Source organism: Lissotriton helveticus, chromosome 3_2, assembly GCF_964261635.1.
Source record: "Lissotriton helveticus chromosome 3_2, aLisHel1.1, whole genome shotgun sequence".
NCBI lineage: Eukaryota > Metazoa > Chordata > Amphibia > Caudata > Salamandridae > Lissotriton > Lissotriton helveticus.
The window spans coordinates 439,687,715-439,701,699 of NC_136062.1; the positions used below are offsets into that span (position 1 = coordinate 439,687,715).

At 43.8% G+C, this 13,985-nt stretch overlaps 1 protein-coding gene across 1 annotated transcript in view; it reads left to right on the plus strand.

The window, feature by feature from the left end:
• Positions 1–13,985, plus strand: part of API5 (apoptosis inhibitor 5) — a 150,336-nt gene that overhangs the window by 18,796 nt on the left and 117,555 nt on the right. Inside the window, exons 5-7 of the mRNA XM_078684341.1 lie at positions 350–501; positions 1,119–1,325; positions 11,642–11,746. Of these exons, the coding sequence (XP_078540467.1) occupies positions 350–501; positions 1,119–1,325; positions 11,642–11,746 (464 nt within the window). The remainder of the gene's footprint in view (positions 1–349; positions 502–1,118; positions 1,326–11,641; positions 11,747–13,985) is intronic.

Consider the following 13,985-nt stretch of genomic DNA (forward strand, 5'->3'; position numbering starts at 1 on the left):
GCTGAAGTCAACTGTATCCTTTATTATCGGCTACCTTGCTCAGATGTTAACCTTATTTACCATAGAGCATCTTTATACTTAACTTTCACTTATGGTACAAAAGCCGGAATAAAAAGATATCAACCAGATGCTTTACTAAATAGTTTCACTTGTATGTTTAGAGTAACATTAATGTTTTAGAGGTATTGAATCTTGCTCCTCTGTGTTTTTAAAAGTCAAATGTTCATAGTTTGTGTTTGGGCGTTGCTTGTGATTTGGTGTAAATTCATTTGCCAGTGGTTCCTCACTTGGGTACCCAGAATCGTTTTGCTCTGTATGTCTGATGCAAAAAATGCTGCTTTTTTGGCAGGAACATTGGGGGGCTTGTTTAGCCAGATCCTCCAGGGAGAGGACATCGTCCGAGAGCGTGCCATTAAATTCCTGTGCACAAAGGTGCGGAATCTGCCCGAAGAGGTGATGACAAAAGAGGTGGAAGATCTTATATTCACAGAGTCCAAGAAGGTGAGCTTCTCAGTTTAACGTTGAATGGGGGTTGGTACGTAGTTAAACTGTATTACGGCACAAGCCTGTGTGTATGATGAGGCACATAAAGAGATTCTTTACCTTATAACAAAGTCCGTAGGCCCTCCATGAAGTGCCATATTAGGCAACACACTTTAAAAAGCATGTGTTCACAGTTCCTTGTCTCATTATTTTTTATTAGTGGTGCCAATCTGATTATTGCTCCAGGAGGCGTCCCCATAACCTTATATACACCCTGTGCAACCCTGCGACAAGTCCTTTGTATGAAGAGGTTAAATGTTTGCATGAACCAAGTTTCATTAGAAGCTACTGTAAATAAATGCACTTTTTTTTTAATTCGTCAGGGCGACAGGAACGTTTTCTGACCTCTAGCTTCTGCTACAATATGCATCTATCATGCGACAATCCTATTCACTTCCCCTCTCAGCCAACCTCGTAGCATGACAGTTTGTACATTTCTTACACAATTATAATGTTGGTGAAATAATCTAAAATAAATAACCAATGAAAACTAGAAGCAAATAAATGTTTGTACTTTTTGCTGATCAGTGTTTTCTCAATATATATATATTTTTTTTAAATTTTTAAATTTTTAGGTCCTATATGATGTGACCGGAGAGGAGTTTGTCCTCTTCATGAAGATCCTCTCATCTTTAAAAACTTTACAGTCTGTTGGTGGGCGTCAGCAGCTGGTGGATCTGGTATCAGATCAGGCCGGCCTACAGCAGACCCTGAATCCAGCAGATCCTGATTCAGTTGACCGGCTCCTGCAGTGTATGCGGCAGGCAGTTCCACTATTTTCGGTATATAGTTTGTTGTCTTTCCTGATTGCCCTATAGGATGTTAGAGTGAATGAGCCATTCTATGCGAAGCTTCTTGTGGTACTGTTGTACTGTTAGTGAAATGACTTGAAAATGTGATAGTTTACAATAGGAGGGTATGCAAAAAAAAGTTGTGCCGATCACATTAAGGGAATTGTAGATCCAGCTTTCTTGTCGTTATTAGTTTGTATTATGTGCACAGTGCACCAGTTTACCTTTGTGCTCTGTTTGACTGCAAGCCGTTAGTCTTGAAATATTATGCTTGATTTAATTAATTGAGATGAGTCATTATAAAGTGATGCAACAGTAGGCAGAATAATATGAGTTTTTTTCCTTCATTTCCCTGAGAAAATAAATCATCAGGTTATCTGTGAAGTTTTTCTTTTCGGGCAGTGCCCTCAACATTTGCAACCAAATCAATGTGAGCACTCTGTGCTCTTTGGAGTCTGTTAGCCAAGCAGAACAATATGGTTTATGGATCCACTCTGAAGTTCAATTGGTGTGGCTCTAATCAGTGGTGGTGTGCAACTGAGTTCACTAAGTGAAAGCCATTGTGCTGCAGAGATCTTCTCACAAAGCCGTAAATATTTGGAGTAGAGGATAACATAGATTTTAGTAAGGCATTGCGGTGGTACTAATTGGGAGGGGCTGCCGCGAGGACACGTGATGCTAAATAAAAACCGAGGAATGATCATTGCAAGCCTCAGTCATGTTTTCTAGAGTTGCCCAGGAAGAAGGGGCCGCTGTGCCCTGAAACGCGTCGGCTTATTGCAATGAAAGGGAGATTTATGGCGAGATGCATGGAGTGAGGTCGAGTCGCCCTTCGAAATGCTGGGGGCATTTTGTTATATATATATTTTCTTTGGTTTGAGTTGTTGCTGAATAAATAAAGCTAAAATCACCCAAGTCTGAAGTGCCGCATCCTTGGAGTAAAATTGTTGTTTGGGCCATGTTCCGGCCCCTGTGCTGAGCACCAGTAGCCGAGCGCAAACAAGGTCTGAAGGGTCACATTGCATGCGCTATATATATATATATCTGTAGGGCTTGCTTTGCAAGTAAGGTGCGCAACGCTTGTCTTAATGTTAGTAATGCTTGGGATCCCCATGGATTGTTGGCTCCCAGTTTATTTATTTTTGTCTCAAGCAAAAGAGGGCACAGCAGCTAGTATTTTCTCACTTTTATTTTAATTGTCAATGCACACTTGCATTCAGTTGTTATTGGTTCAGCTATATTTATATAAACGACAAACTAACTAAATACAATACATTTATCTGAAACTTTGCCATTGTAGTACAAGCACATGTGGATTTAAGTACACTGAGGCTTTCTTGTTTGTTAATGAAATGAAGACCAATGAAAACCTATTCATTATTTTCTGATAATACTGGAATGGCCATAAGATTTAGGAAAGCCTTCACAGTTATGGCCATTCTTGCTTTTGAGAACGCTAGCATTTCATTGGATTTTGATATTTAGCCTTAACGAAGCTGCAGGTGGACCCTTTGGTATGATTGGGTTTATCAGAGTATTAAGAATATTTTCTTTCAGGAGTCTTGCTTGAGTTACTGCAGAACTATTAGAGTAATTGTTTAGCCATGTTTCGTAAGGAATTCTATGCCCTGTTTTAGAAGATTAGCCACATTGGTGCTAAGGCAATTCCCGCTGGGTGCTGACTAGTCTGATTTTACATTGTTCGTGACAAGGACAGCTCGTCATAAGCACAGCTCCAGTGTACTGCATGACGAGCTGACCTTGTCATGAGCATGGAAGGGGTTAAGTAAAAGATGGAAGAAAACAGAATGGAAGCAAGAGTGCAGGGTTTAAATTGGACACAGCAGAGGAGGCGTAGTAACGTTAGCAAATTGCCATGCAGTTTAGTTTCCAAGTATAATGCAAGTATTGTTGGGTGTGTTACCATTAGGCATATCTTTTATTAGGCTTCATCGCCCCTAGGCAAAACTGTGAGCAGTGGTGTTAGAAAAGGGGGGCATGAATTGAGTAGCATGTGTCAAAATGTTTACAGTTCGAGGCATATGGGCTGCAGATGGTACATTTATGAATAGATCGCCATCTGGTGTTGGGCTCGGATGATTGCACTTTGTTTTTCTTCTGGAGAAGTCTTTGTCGTCATAGGTGACTCCTCCTTTCGGTGTTAGTGCGCATGGGCATCGGCTCCATCCTTAGATTGTTTTTTTCCGCCATCGGGTTCGGATGAGGATCGAAGCGCTCCGGACCGACTTCAACAAAGAAGGTTATAACCGGCGCGTATTCCTTTCCAAATCGACGGTATCGTTATCGAACGCGACTTCACTCCATACCGACGCGGTTCGAAGGACGACGACTACGAGAAACTCGACGTAGTCCAGCCCGGGGTCCATGGAAAGGACTCCATTCAAAAAATGTCCAACGTGTGGTGCTAAGTTCCCACACAAGGACCTACACGAGGTGTGCAACCTCTGCTTGTCCCCTGAACACGAATCCAGGGACTGTGAGGCCTGTGCAGCGTTCTCGTCAAAATCGACGATTAGAAACCGTCGAGCCCGAAGACACGAGGTATCGAGAATGCAGTCACAAGCAATCCCGGAGCTGTTCGAGGACCAGCACCCAGAAGAGGAGGAAGAAGAAGCCGACGAGGCGGGGTCAGAAGCGGACGAGTCCGACGTCGAGGAAATCGACGTCCAACAAACCGTGAGTGACGACGTCCCTTTACCGAAAAACAGACCCCGCACGGTGTCGACCCCGCCCTCGAGCCCGGTCAGACAACCGAAAAAAGTTTCCAACGCCCCGCCTTCGAGCCCGGCAACGAAACAGAAACCGAAACACTCGGTCCCCCATCATAGTGGTTCCGGTTCCGATAAACCGACCACATCGACACCGAAGCACCAGGTCAAGGAAAGCTCGAAGTCGAAGCAGTCCATGCCGACACCGAAGCACGCTTCGGCGCCGAAAACACCCTCGACACCTGGGACATCTTCGATACCGAAGAAGTCGGATCCGAACAAAACTTCGGCACCGAAAATACAAATGGACATTTCAAAGAAAAAACACCTTTCGGAACCGAAAACTGCGGTACCGACACAGGAACACGGAACGGATCCTAAACAAAAGACTTTGTTTATTGACCCAAAGACTGGCAAGGTAGCCACAGAACTACCTAAAAAGAGGAAACATGAACATTTGGACGACAAGGCTCATCCAAAGAAGAGAACAATGGGGACGAATACAACTCCTCCCCCTTCTCCCAAACCTCACACACCATCTTCGCCTCTTCCTCACAATAGGCCAGATATTCCTCCCACACGTCCATCTACACCTACAACAGATGGAGAGAGTGACACAGGGGAGGGGGGACACCCTGGGGATGATGAGGACACAATCCCAGAGGAGGCAGACCCATGGGAGGAGTATAATGTGGGATCAGGTAATGATACCGACCTTGAGTCATATCCCTCAAAACCTTCACCTCCTGATGACAATACTGGGTTTGCACAACTCATTACTAGAGCAGCAACATTTCATAAGGTAGACCTACATACAGAACCTCAAGTACAGGACTTCTTATTAGAGACACTACCTACTGCACAAAGAACATCAGGAACACTACCAATGCTAAAGGGCCTTCTCAGTCATACATCAGAGATATTCAAAGACCCAGTGAGGGCTAGGGTATTGAACCCAAGAATTGATAAAAAATATAGGGCAGCTCCAAAAGACCCAATATACATTAAGGGACAAATTCCTCTAGACTCACTAGTGGTCACAAACGCTCGCAAGAGAGCAAACTCTTTATCTACAGGAGAAGCTCCACCTCCTGACAAAGAGTCTAAACTAATAGATGCCTCTGGCAAGAGAGTAGCATCTCAAGCGGCAAACAGTTGGCGCATAGCTAATACGCAAGCACTACTTGCAAGGTATGACAGAGCGCATTATGATGAGTTAGAAACACTCATCAAACATCTCCCTAAAGAACATCAAAAGAGAGCTGATCAACTTATACAAGAAGGGAAGTTAATTACTAACACTTCAATAAAGTGCGCCCTAGACGCGGCAGAAACTGCGGCAAGGTCGACTAATACAAGCATCATGTTAAGGAGACATGCATGGCTCAGAGTGTCAGGGTTCAAACAAGAGGTACAAACCTCGTTACTGAACCAACCTTTTGATGGGAAAACACTTTTTGGCACAGGGACAGATGAGGCCCTAGAAAAGATGAAAAAAGATACAGAAACGGCCAAATCAATGGGAGCATTGCAACAGCCGACACAAAGAGGTTCCTTTCGTAGATCCACCTATAGAGGAGGATCCAAAAGTACAGGTACAAACCAACAGCAAACCTCTTTTACACCTACATCACCCAGAGGTAATTCTAGAGGTGGATACAGGGGTAACAACAACAAGGGTAGAGGTCGCGGAAACAACAACAACCGCAACTCTCCAACCCCAAAACAGTGACTTCATAGAGCTTCCCCCAGACCATATAACACCGGTAGGGGGACGCCTATCACAGTTCCTACCTGTCTGGGAAAACATCACATCAGACAAGTGGGTAAGACAAATTATCCAACATGGTTATTGCCTAGAACTCACAGCTACCCCACCAAACATCCCCCCCAAACAGCGTCCAATGAAACAAGATCACATGACACTATTAAAACAGGAAGTAATATCACTGCTAGAAAAGCATGCCATAGAGAAGGTTCCACAGCACCAACAGGGAACAGGAGTATACTCCCTATACTTCCTAATCCCCAAAAAGGACGGGTCTCTAAGGCCAATACTGGACCTAAGACCTCTCAACGCATACATAAATTCGGAACATTTCCACATGGTCACGCTCCAACAAGTACTTCCTTTACTGAAGAAAGGGGACTTTCTTTCTACACTGGATCTAAAAGACGCTTACTTTCATATCCCTATTCACAAAGCCCACAGGAAATACCTCAGGTTTGTGGTAGAAGGACAACATTATCAGTTCAAAGTCCTTCCATTTGGTGTCACGACGGCACCAAGGGTGTTCACAAAATGCCTGGCAGTGGTAGCAGCTCACCTAAGAAGACAACAAATTCATGTCTTCCCATACTTGGACGACTGGCTAATAAAAGCCAGGTCGCAAGAGGAGTGTCTGCAACACACACAAAAGACAATTCAGCTACTACACCAGCTAGGGTTCACGGTGAACTACACAAAGTCACACCTACAACCAAACAAGGTTCAACAATATCTGGGGGCTACTATAGACACAGAAAAAGCCAAAGTGTACCCCAACCCAGTCAGGGTCCAAGCAATGCTTACAATCATTCAGAGATTTCAGCCACAACACTCACTAACAGCAAGAGTGTTCATGCAGCTATTAGGCATGATGTCATCCTGCATACTGCTAATACCATATGCAAAACTACAAATGCGTCCGCTACAAGAATGCTTAGCGACACAGTGGAATCAGGCTCAAGGGCAGATTACGGATCTGGTGTTGGTAGACGACCGCACACACCGCTCTCTGAAGTGGTGGAACAGAACAAACATTACCAAGGGGCGGTCGTTCCTAGAGCCAATTCCACAGGTGACAATAACAGCAGACTCATCGCTCACCGGATGGGGAGCACATATGGACAAGTACACAGTACAAGGAAGGTGGAGTGTGCAGGAAAGAACACTGCACATCAACTATCTAGAACTACTGGCAGTGTTTCTAGCATTGAAAGCCTTTCAGATACATGTTATCCACAAAGCAGTCCTGATCAGAACAGACAACATGACAGCAATGTATTATATTCAAAAATAGGGGGGGACGCACTCTCTCCAATTATCCAGACTAGCACAGGAAATTTGGAGATGGGCCATTCCTCAAAACATCTATCTGTTAGCCGAACACCTACCAGGAGTTCAAAACCAGATAGCAGACATCTTAAGCAGACAGTCGGAACAAATACACGAATGGGAACTGCACCAACAAATACTGCAGCCATTCTTCCAAAGATGGGGACAACCAGAGATAGACCTATTTGCCACTCATCAGAACGCAAAATGCCAAAGCTTCGCGTCCAGGTACCCACATCACCTGTCGCAGGGCAATGCGTTATGGATAAATTGGTCCAACAAATTTGCATACGCTTTTCCCCCTCTCCCACTAATCCCATTAGTGGTCAGGAAACTGCAACAACATTCAATGACCATGATACTAGTAGCACCCACGTGGGCAAGACAGCCGTGGTTCACCACGCTCTTGCAACTCTCACAAGTGCCACATCAAAAGCTACGAATTCTACCCATGCACCTTACACAGAACCATGGAGAAATAATGCACCCAGATCCAACTCAATTGAACTTAGCGATCTGGCTCCTGAAATCCTAGAATTTGGGTACTTAGATCTCCCCCCAAATTGCATGGAAATAATTAAACAAGCGAGACGTCCAACCACCAGAGCATGCTATGCAGCTAAGTGGAAGAGGTTTGCTATACACTGTACTAATAACAATATCAACCCTCTAGACGTATCAACAAGGGAGATTATTTGCTACTTATTACACTTACAGCAATGTAATCTAGCGTACACATCTATCAGAGTACATCTAGCAGCTATAGCAGCATACCTACAAAACAGGCAGCGCATATCACTGTTCAGAGTACCAGCGATAAAAGCATTCATGGAAGGTCTTAAAAGAGTCATTCCACCAAGATTACCACCTTCCCCAGTCTGGAACCTCAACGTAGTACTCACCAGACTAATGGGGCCACCCTTCGAACCTATGCATAGGTGCGAAATACAATTCCTTACATGGAAGGTGGCATTCCTTATAGCTATTACCTCACTCAGAAGAGTAAGCGAATTACAGGCATTAACAATACAAGAACCATTCCTACAGTTACACCAGAATAAAGTGGTTCTTAGAACAAACCCAAAGTTCTTGCCTAAAGTAATTTCAGCATTCCACATCAATCAGCCAGTGGAATTACCAGTCTTCTTTCCAAAGCCACAGACGGTGGCAGAAAGGGCTCTACATACACTAGATGTTAAAAGAGCCATTTTGTACTACATAGAAAGAACACAAGACTTCAGGAAAACTAAACAACTATTTGTAGCATTTTCCCCAACACATAAGGGCAATCCTATCTCTAAAGCAGGCATCGCAAGATGGATTGTAAGATGTATACAAATATGTTACATTAAAGCAAAAAGAACATTAACTGTTCCTCCTAGAGCTCATTCCACAAGAAAACTAGGAGCATCTATGGCATTCTTAGGGAACATTCCCCTAGATGACATATGTAGAGCAGCAACTTGGTCTACACCACATACATTCACAAAGCACTACTGTGTTGATGTACCGGCGGCACAACAAGCCAGAGTGGGCCAAGCTGTATTAAAAACTCTATTTCAGACAGTTGCGACAGACACTGGTGACCACCGCTAGGGAGGTAACTGCTGTACAATCTATTCATAAATGTACCATCTGCAGCCCATATGCCTCGAACGGAATATGCTACTTACCAGTATGCATCTGTTCTTGGCATAGAGGGCTGCAGAGTGGTACATGCCCTCCCTGCCTCCCCGGAAACCTGTGTCTGTCCCAACATTATCTTATTTAGATACATTTACATGGGCATATCTTTATGTACTATACTACACTACTCCATCTAACCCTACTATGGCAAAACAATCTAAGGATGGAGCCGATGCCCATGCGCACTAACACCGAAAGGAGGAGTCACCTATGACGACAAAGACTTCTCCAGAAGAAAAACAAAGTGCAATCATCCGAGCCCAACACCAGATGGCGATCTATTCATAAATGTACCACTCTGCAGCCCTCTATGCCAAGAACAGATGCATACTGGTAAGTAGCATATTCCTTTCTTACCTCAGCAAGTTTGAATATCAATGTCTGGAGCTTCATGCTGTAGTTAATATTGCTGTAAGAATAGTCCTTGCTACTCACAACTTGTACATACCAGGCCTGACTAGAAGCAAAAGCAACCCTGGCAAATTTTGTCAGACCAGCCCTCATACTGCACGTAGTGAGCGAGAAAGCAAAGTGAGTTAACCATACCACTGCAAGGACAGACTTGGGTCAGTTCTTCCCCAAATACATGTTGAAAAAAATTGCAAAAATGCTTCATTTTTCAATACATTATTTAATGAAAGAAGCTTGTCCAGTCAGTGAATGGATGTGTCTAGTTTGGAGACATGGCTGCTTGGCTCAATGAATGAATACTAAAATGTGTGAGGTGTGTATGGGGTAATTAATTTGAGAATGGATAACAAATAAATAGACTTTTAGCTACATGCATCAAATGGTTTCACTTGAGTGACCATGGTTGGGTGCGTTTTGTTTTGATTTTACCTTCTGCATTACATCACCCTCCCCAAACACTACTGTCATTAATCTTTATGAAACATGCATAGACTGGATGTATTTAACGCTGGGCACAGATTTATTCCCTTCAAGAATTAAAAACAAAGCATTAAGCTTTGACCAAAAATACTTACCGTGACTATTATGTGACATAATCACTGTAAACAACTGCATGTAACTACAAGAATGCTCCTCTGCCACCCCACTCCCAAACATTTTGTCTGGTTGCCAAGCACCTCCAATGTACATAGCTGGCCTCCTTGTGATGGAATGATAGAAGGTGTAAGAAATACAGCTGAAGCGAATAGCTGAGAGGATTAACTACCTGTGAGGCAGGTCTATGTTTCTTTTGGATGTATCGTGCCAGGAATAAGAACCTACATTACATACTTCCCTTGTTGATGCATCCATTTGCATTGCCAATAGGTCTGGCTTTTATGTGCGGCACCCTGCATTCTCACAGACACACAGCCTTCCCTTCACTTTGATTCATGCCCATCACCTTCCCTTCACATAGGCACACCCTACACGCACACTGCTGACCACTCGCGCTACAATTACACGGCACAACTCACTCTCTATATGGTTCCAAACAGACACCTACCCATGCCCTCTCTCAAACTGCTCTCCCTGCAGCCCTGAAAACACTACTTAACATTTCACTCACACAGACACTAACTGGGGAAGCATGACAGAGGCTGCTCGGGTGGGAGAGCGGGCCAGGAGAGATGGGGAACAGCAGGCACCCCAAAGAACAGCAAGGAGGCTGTAAAGACAGGATCTAGTGCGCCCAGCGCAGGATCAGGGAAGTAGGAGATGATAGATGGAAAACAGGGGCAACATGAAGTGGGTGCGGCAAATGAGCAGGGAGAGGCGCTAGACGCAGGCAGGGCACGAGTAGACTAGCAATGAGGGGGCGGTGCAGATGTAGCGGTAAACTGTTACTCCTTTGCTGACAGAATATGCCATAAAGGCCAAATATTGTGTTAAATCCTGCGACCAATGCAGCCATGCCGTTCCTAAACTTAATGTAAAACCCTCACTGTGAAGATCATTCTTCTTTGCGACTGCAGACACTGGTGTAGATGTGCCAGACAACATAACCGAGGTATACCGTTAAATCTGCATGTTATCATTCAACCTAGATGGCACTTTGTCTATCTGGGGCAGTTTCAACCTCGTCTAGAGTAGTTGTCATTCCGATCGAGGCATTAATGGGACACATGACTGAGACACCATCTCTGGTTTGAAGTGAAGTAGGTGGAAAGGAGTGCTTCATCTGTATTCTCAAAGACGCTGCTAATTTTTACGATAAGAACAAGTTGCGAGGGAAGCTTGTGTGAACATGGTGAACACTAAGCGCCTATCCTTAAAGAACAGCTCCACCACCTGAAACTTCTGTCTCGTGATGTCATATCTTTCTGTTATTTATTACTGAAAGTGAGGGCCGATGGATGCCATGCGATTCTTCGGCGTTTTCCTCATAGTCATGGATTTATTTTCAACACAATCCACCAGATGGTACAGGATAGAGCAATTTCAACACATTTATGGATCATACTTTACTTTAAAACGCAGTCCCGCATGGCAGTTTGTTTGCAAAAGTTTATTTGTTGACATTTCAGTTCTTGATTGCGGTATTCAGTTGGTAAAGGTATATTAACATTTTTAACAGTTTGCCCAGCCAGAACGTGATAAAATGTTAAAATTGCAAAATAATACCCAACATACTGAGCCACACTCTGCGTATTTTCCCTTCCGTTATAACCTCAAATAAGTTCTTCATTGCTGTGTAATTCTACTGACCATGCTTATATTCAATACACATTTCACTAAAATTGACAATTGCTGCTGCTTTAAACCGCTACATTTAAAAGTAACTGAAGTATTTCTTATTGCAGAAAACCATATAGTAATATTGATTGTTTTTTTTTCTTCTCCAGAAAAACGTTCATTCCACAAAGTTTGTTTCCCACTACTGTGAAAATGTGTTGCCGAATTTGGGGTCCCTTACTAGCCCAGCGGAGAGCATTGACATCCAGCTGGAGGTTGTATCTTTTATGAGGCTTCCTGGCATTCTTAGTTTTAGTTAGTGATTTGTTGTTACACCATTACTGACCACTTATTATAATTTAATGTGCACCTTGATGCTGATGGTATTGAAACCTATTGATTAAAGTTTGAATTGACAAACTAGAAATATCATTGCTTCAAACTTGCTTTAAATTGTAATAGTTTTTTGTTAGTCTATTTTTTTGTCTATTTTCTTGTAACCCTTTTACAATACCTCAAAATGTTTACTGTGGCTGAAGCATCTATTTTACTTCTAGTGTTGCATATCTTGCATTACCCGGATGTTTTAAAAAAGCACTGACCTTTGTGTACTTTACTTTGCTTAATCTGTGCATGCGTACCTTGTTTGACTGTTGTTAACTCGGTTGACCACATGCTACAGTTCATACCAGAAGGGGCAGAGCTACCAAAACAAGATGTTATTAATGCAAAGCATTTTCGTTTTCCTTGGGGGGGAGGGGGTCATAGAAAACTAATTTTACTTTACCAACAAACTACGGTGCATTAAGCACCAGCAATATATCCATTGTTAAGCGTTGGAAAATGTTTAATCCATGGTGCAATCTAACAAGTATAAGTATTCGACCCTGGTTTGTACACCTTCTTGCAGACTATTATTCCACCCTGACTTTTTCTTTTAACACCCTCGACCCCCACCTCTGGAAACTATGCTTTATGCTTTGCAAACCTTAGATGCAGTGTAAGACCCAGTGCTAGAAGGCTAATTACTTGTTTGCGTACCCGAAGATCGTATTCTCACTATTGGTAAGAAGATTAAATAAAAAGGTGCTGCAGTATGAGAGGTTTTTTTATGCATTGTTGAGATGGACGGATGAATCCCAAAAGTAATTTTTGTTATAAGAATGAACATTCTCATTACCAGACATCCAAGTTTAAAACTGCAGAGTGATGGCGAGACGGAAATATGGAATGCTTTGTTGTAACTTGTTTTAGTTCAATAGTTTTTCTGTTATAGAAAAATGTATTGCATACACTTTTTAAGAGCGATACCCGGACGAGTTTCAGTGTTTGCTGTAGGCAAAACACCACTGTTATTTTTAGGTCTCGCCTAGGCAGCGCGCATGTGCTGCTCTAGGAGATGACCTTTTGGAATCGGTCAGCTCTTTTCACGCACTCGTGCATGTGGCGGCATCCACCTTGTGGGAGCAAACAGCGGCGCACAGGGCCATCTGTTTCCAAATAGCGTGGCCGGGTGTGTGTCTGCTCGCTCCCCCCAAGGTGGATGCCGCCACAAGCACAAGTGCTTGAAGAGAGCTGACCACCTGTGCTACTTAATTTGGTGAGTGACCTTTGTTCTCATACAGTTGCAGCCCTCATTAGTTTTTAACCAAATTTCACCTTTGCTTTTCCAAAAGCAAATGCTTTCTCTCATGCTCCCTCTTTGCTATCCTTGATGCGACGATGCCCCGCCTCTCTCGTCATGCCCCCTCTCTGGTACCTTCTGTGTCCAATGCCTTCCTCTCTCAATACTCCTTCCGGCCGCACTGCATTGAACTGTACTATACTGTGATTATGTCGCTGTATTCTGAGCTCACTTCGTTCCCATCCACCCCTCCAAACTCCTGCCTTCCCGGAATCTGCCTCCTGTTGCTGGGCCGTTGTTGGTGGGAGCGGCACTAGAGTCGGGGATTTCCGCAGGTCTCCCAGCCCGTCAGAGCAGAGAGGGGCGGTTCATGGCATTTACAGGCGAGCCGCAGAGACTAGTGTGAGGATGAAGGAGATCCGTCCTGTGGTCACACTTCCTCCTGGCACCAGTCCCCATTAGTTTTTAACCAAACTTCTGCTTTGCTTTTCCAAAAGCAAAGTGCTATTTGTAACAAAAGACCACCCCACGCATAAGAGGCTCCGTCCCCAACAACCTCACAAAAATCCCCCTCACCCTAGATCCCTCTTCCTCCCTCGTCACCCCCAGACTCAAATGCACACTTCTCAACTGTAGATCGGCCCAAAGACACTCCTCGGAGGTCGCTGATCTCATAATTTCTCTGAACCTTGACCTAGCCATCCTAACTGAAACATGGTTAACTGAATCCTCTACTCCTATCATGGATATCCTAGTCCCCCCCCCCCCCCCCCCCCAACTACTGCATCATTAGACTTGACAGGTCCAGCAAGACAGGCGGTGGAATCGCATGCATTTACAAGAGCAACCTATCAATAAATAAAGTCACCGCCCCCTCGCTTACCTCCTGT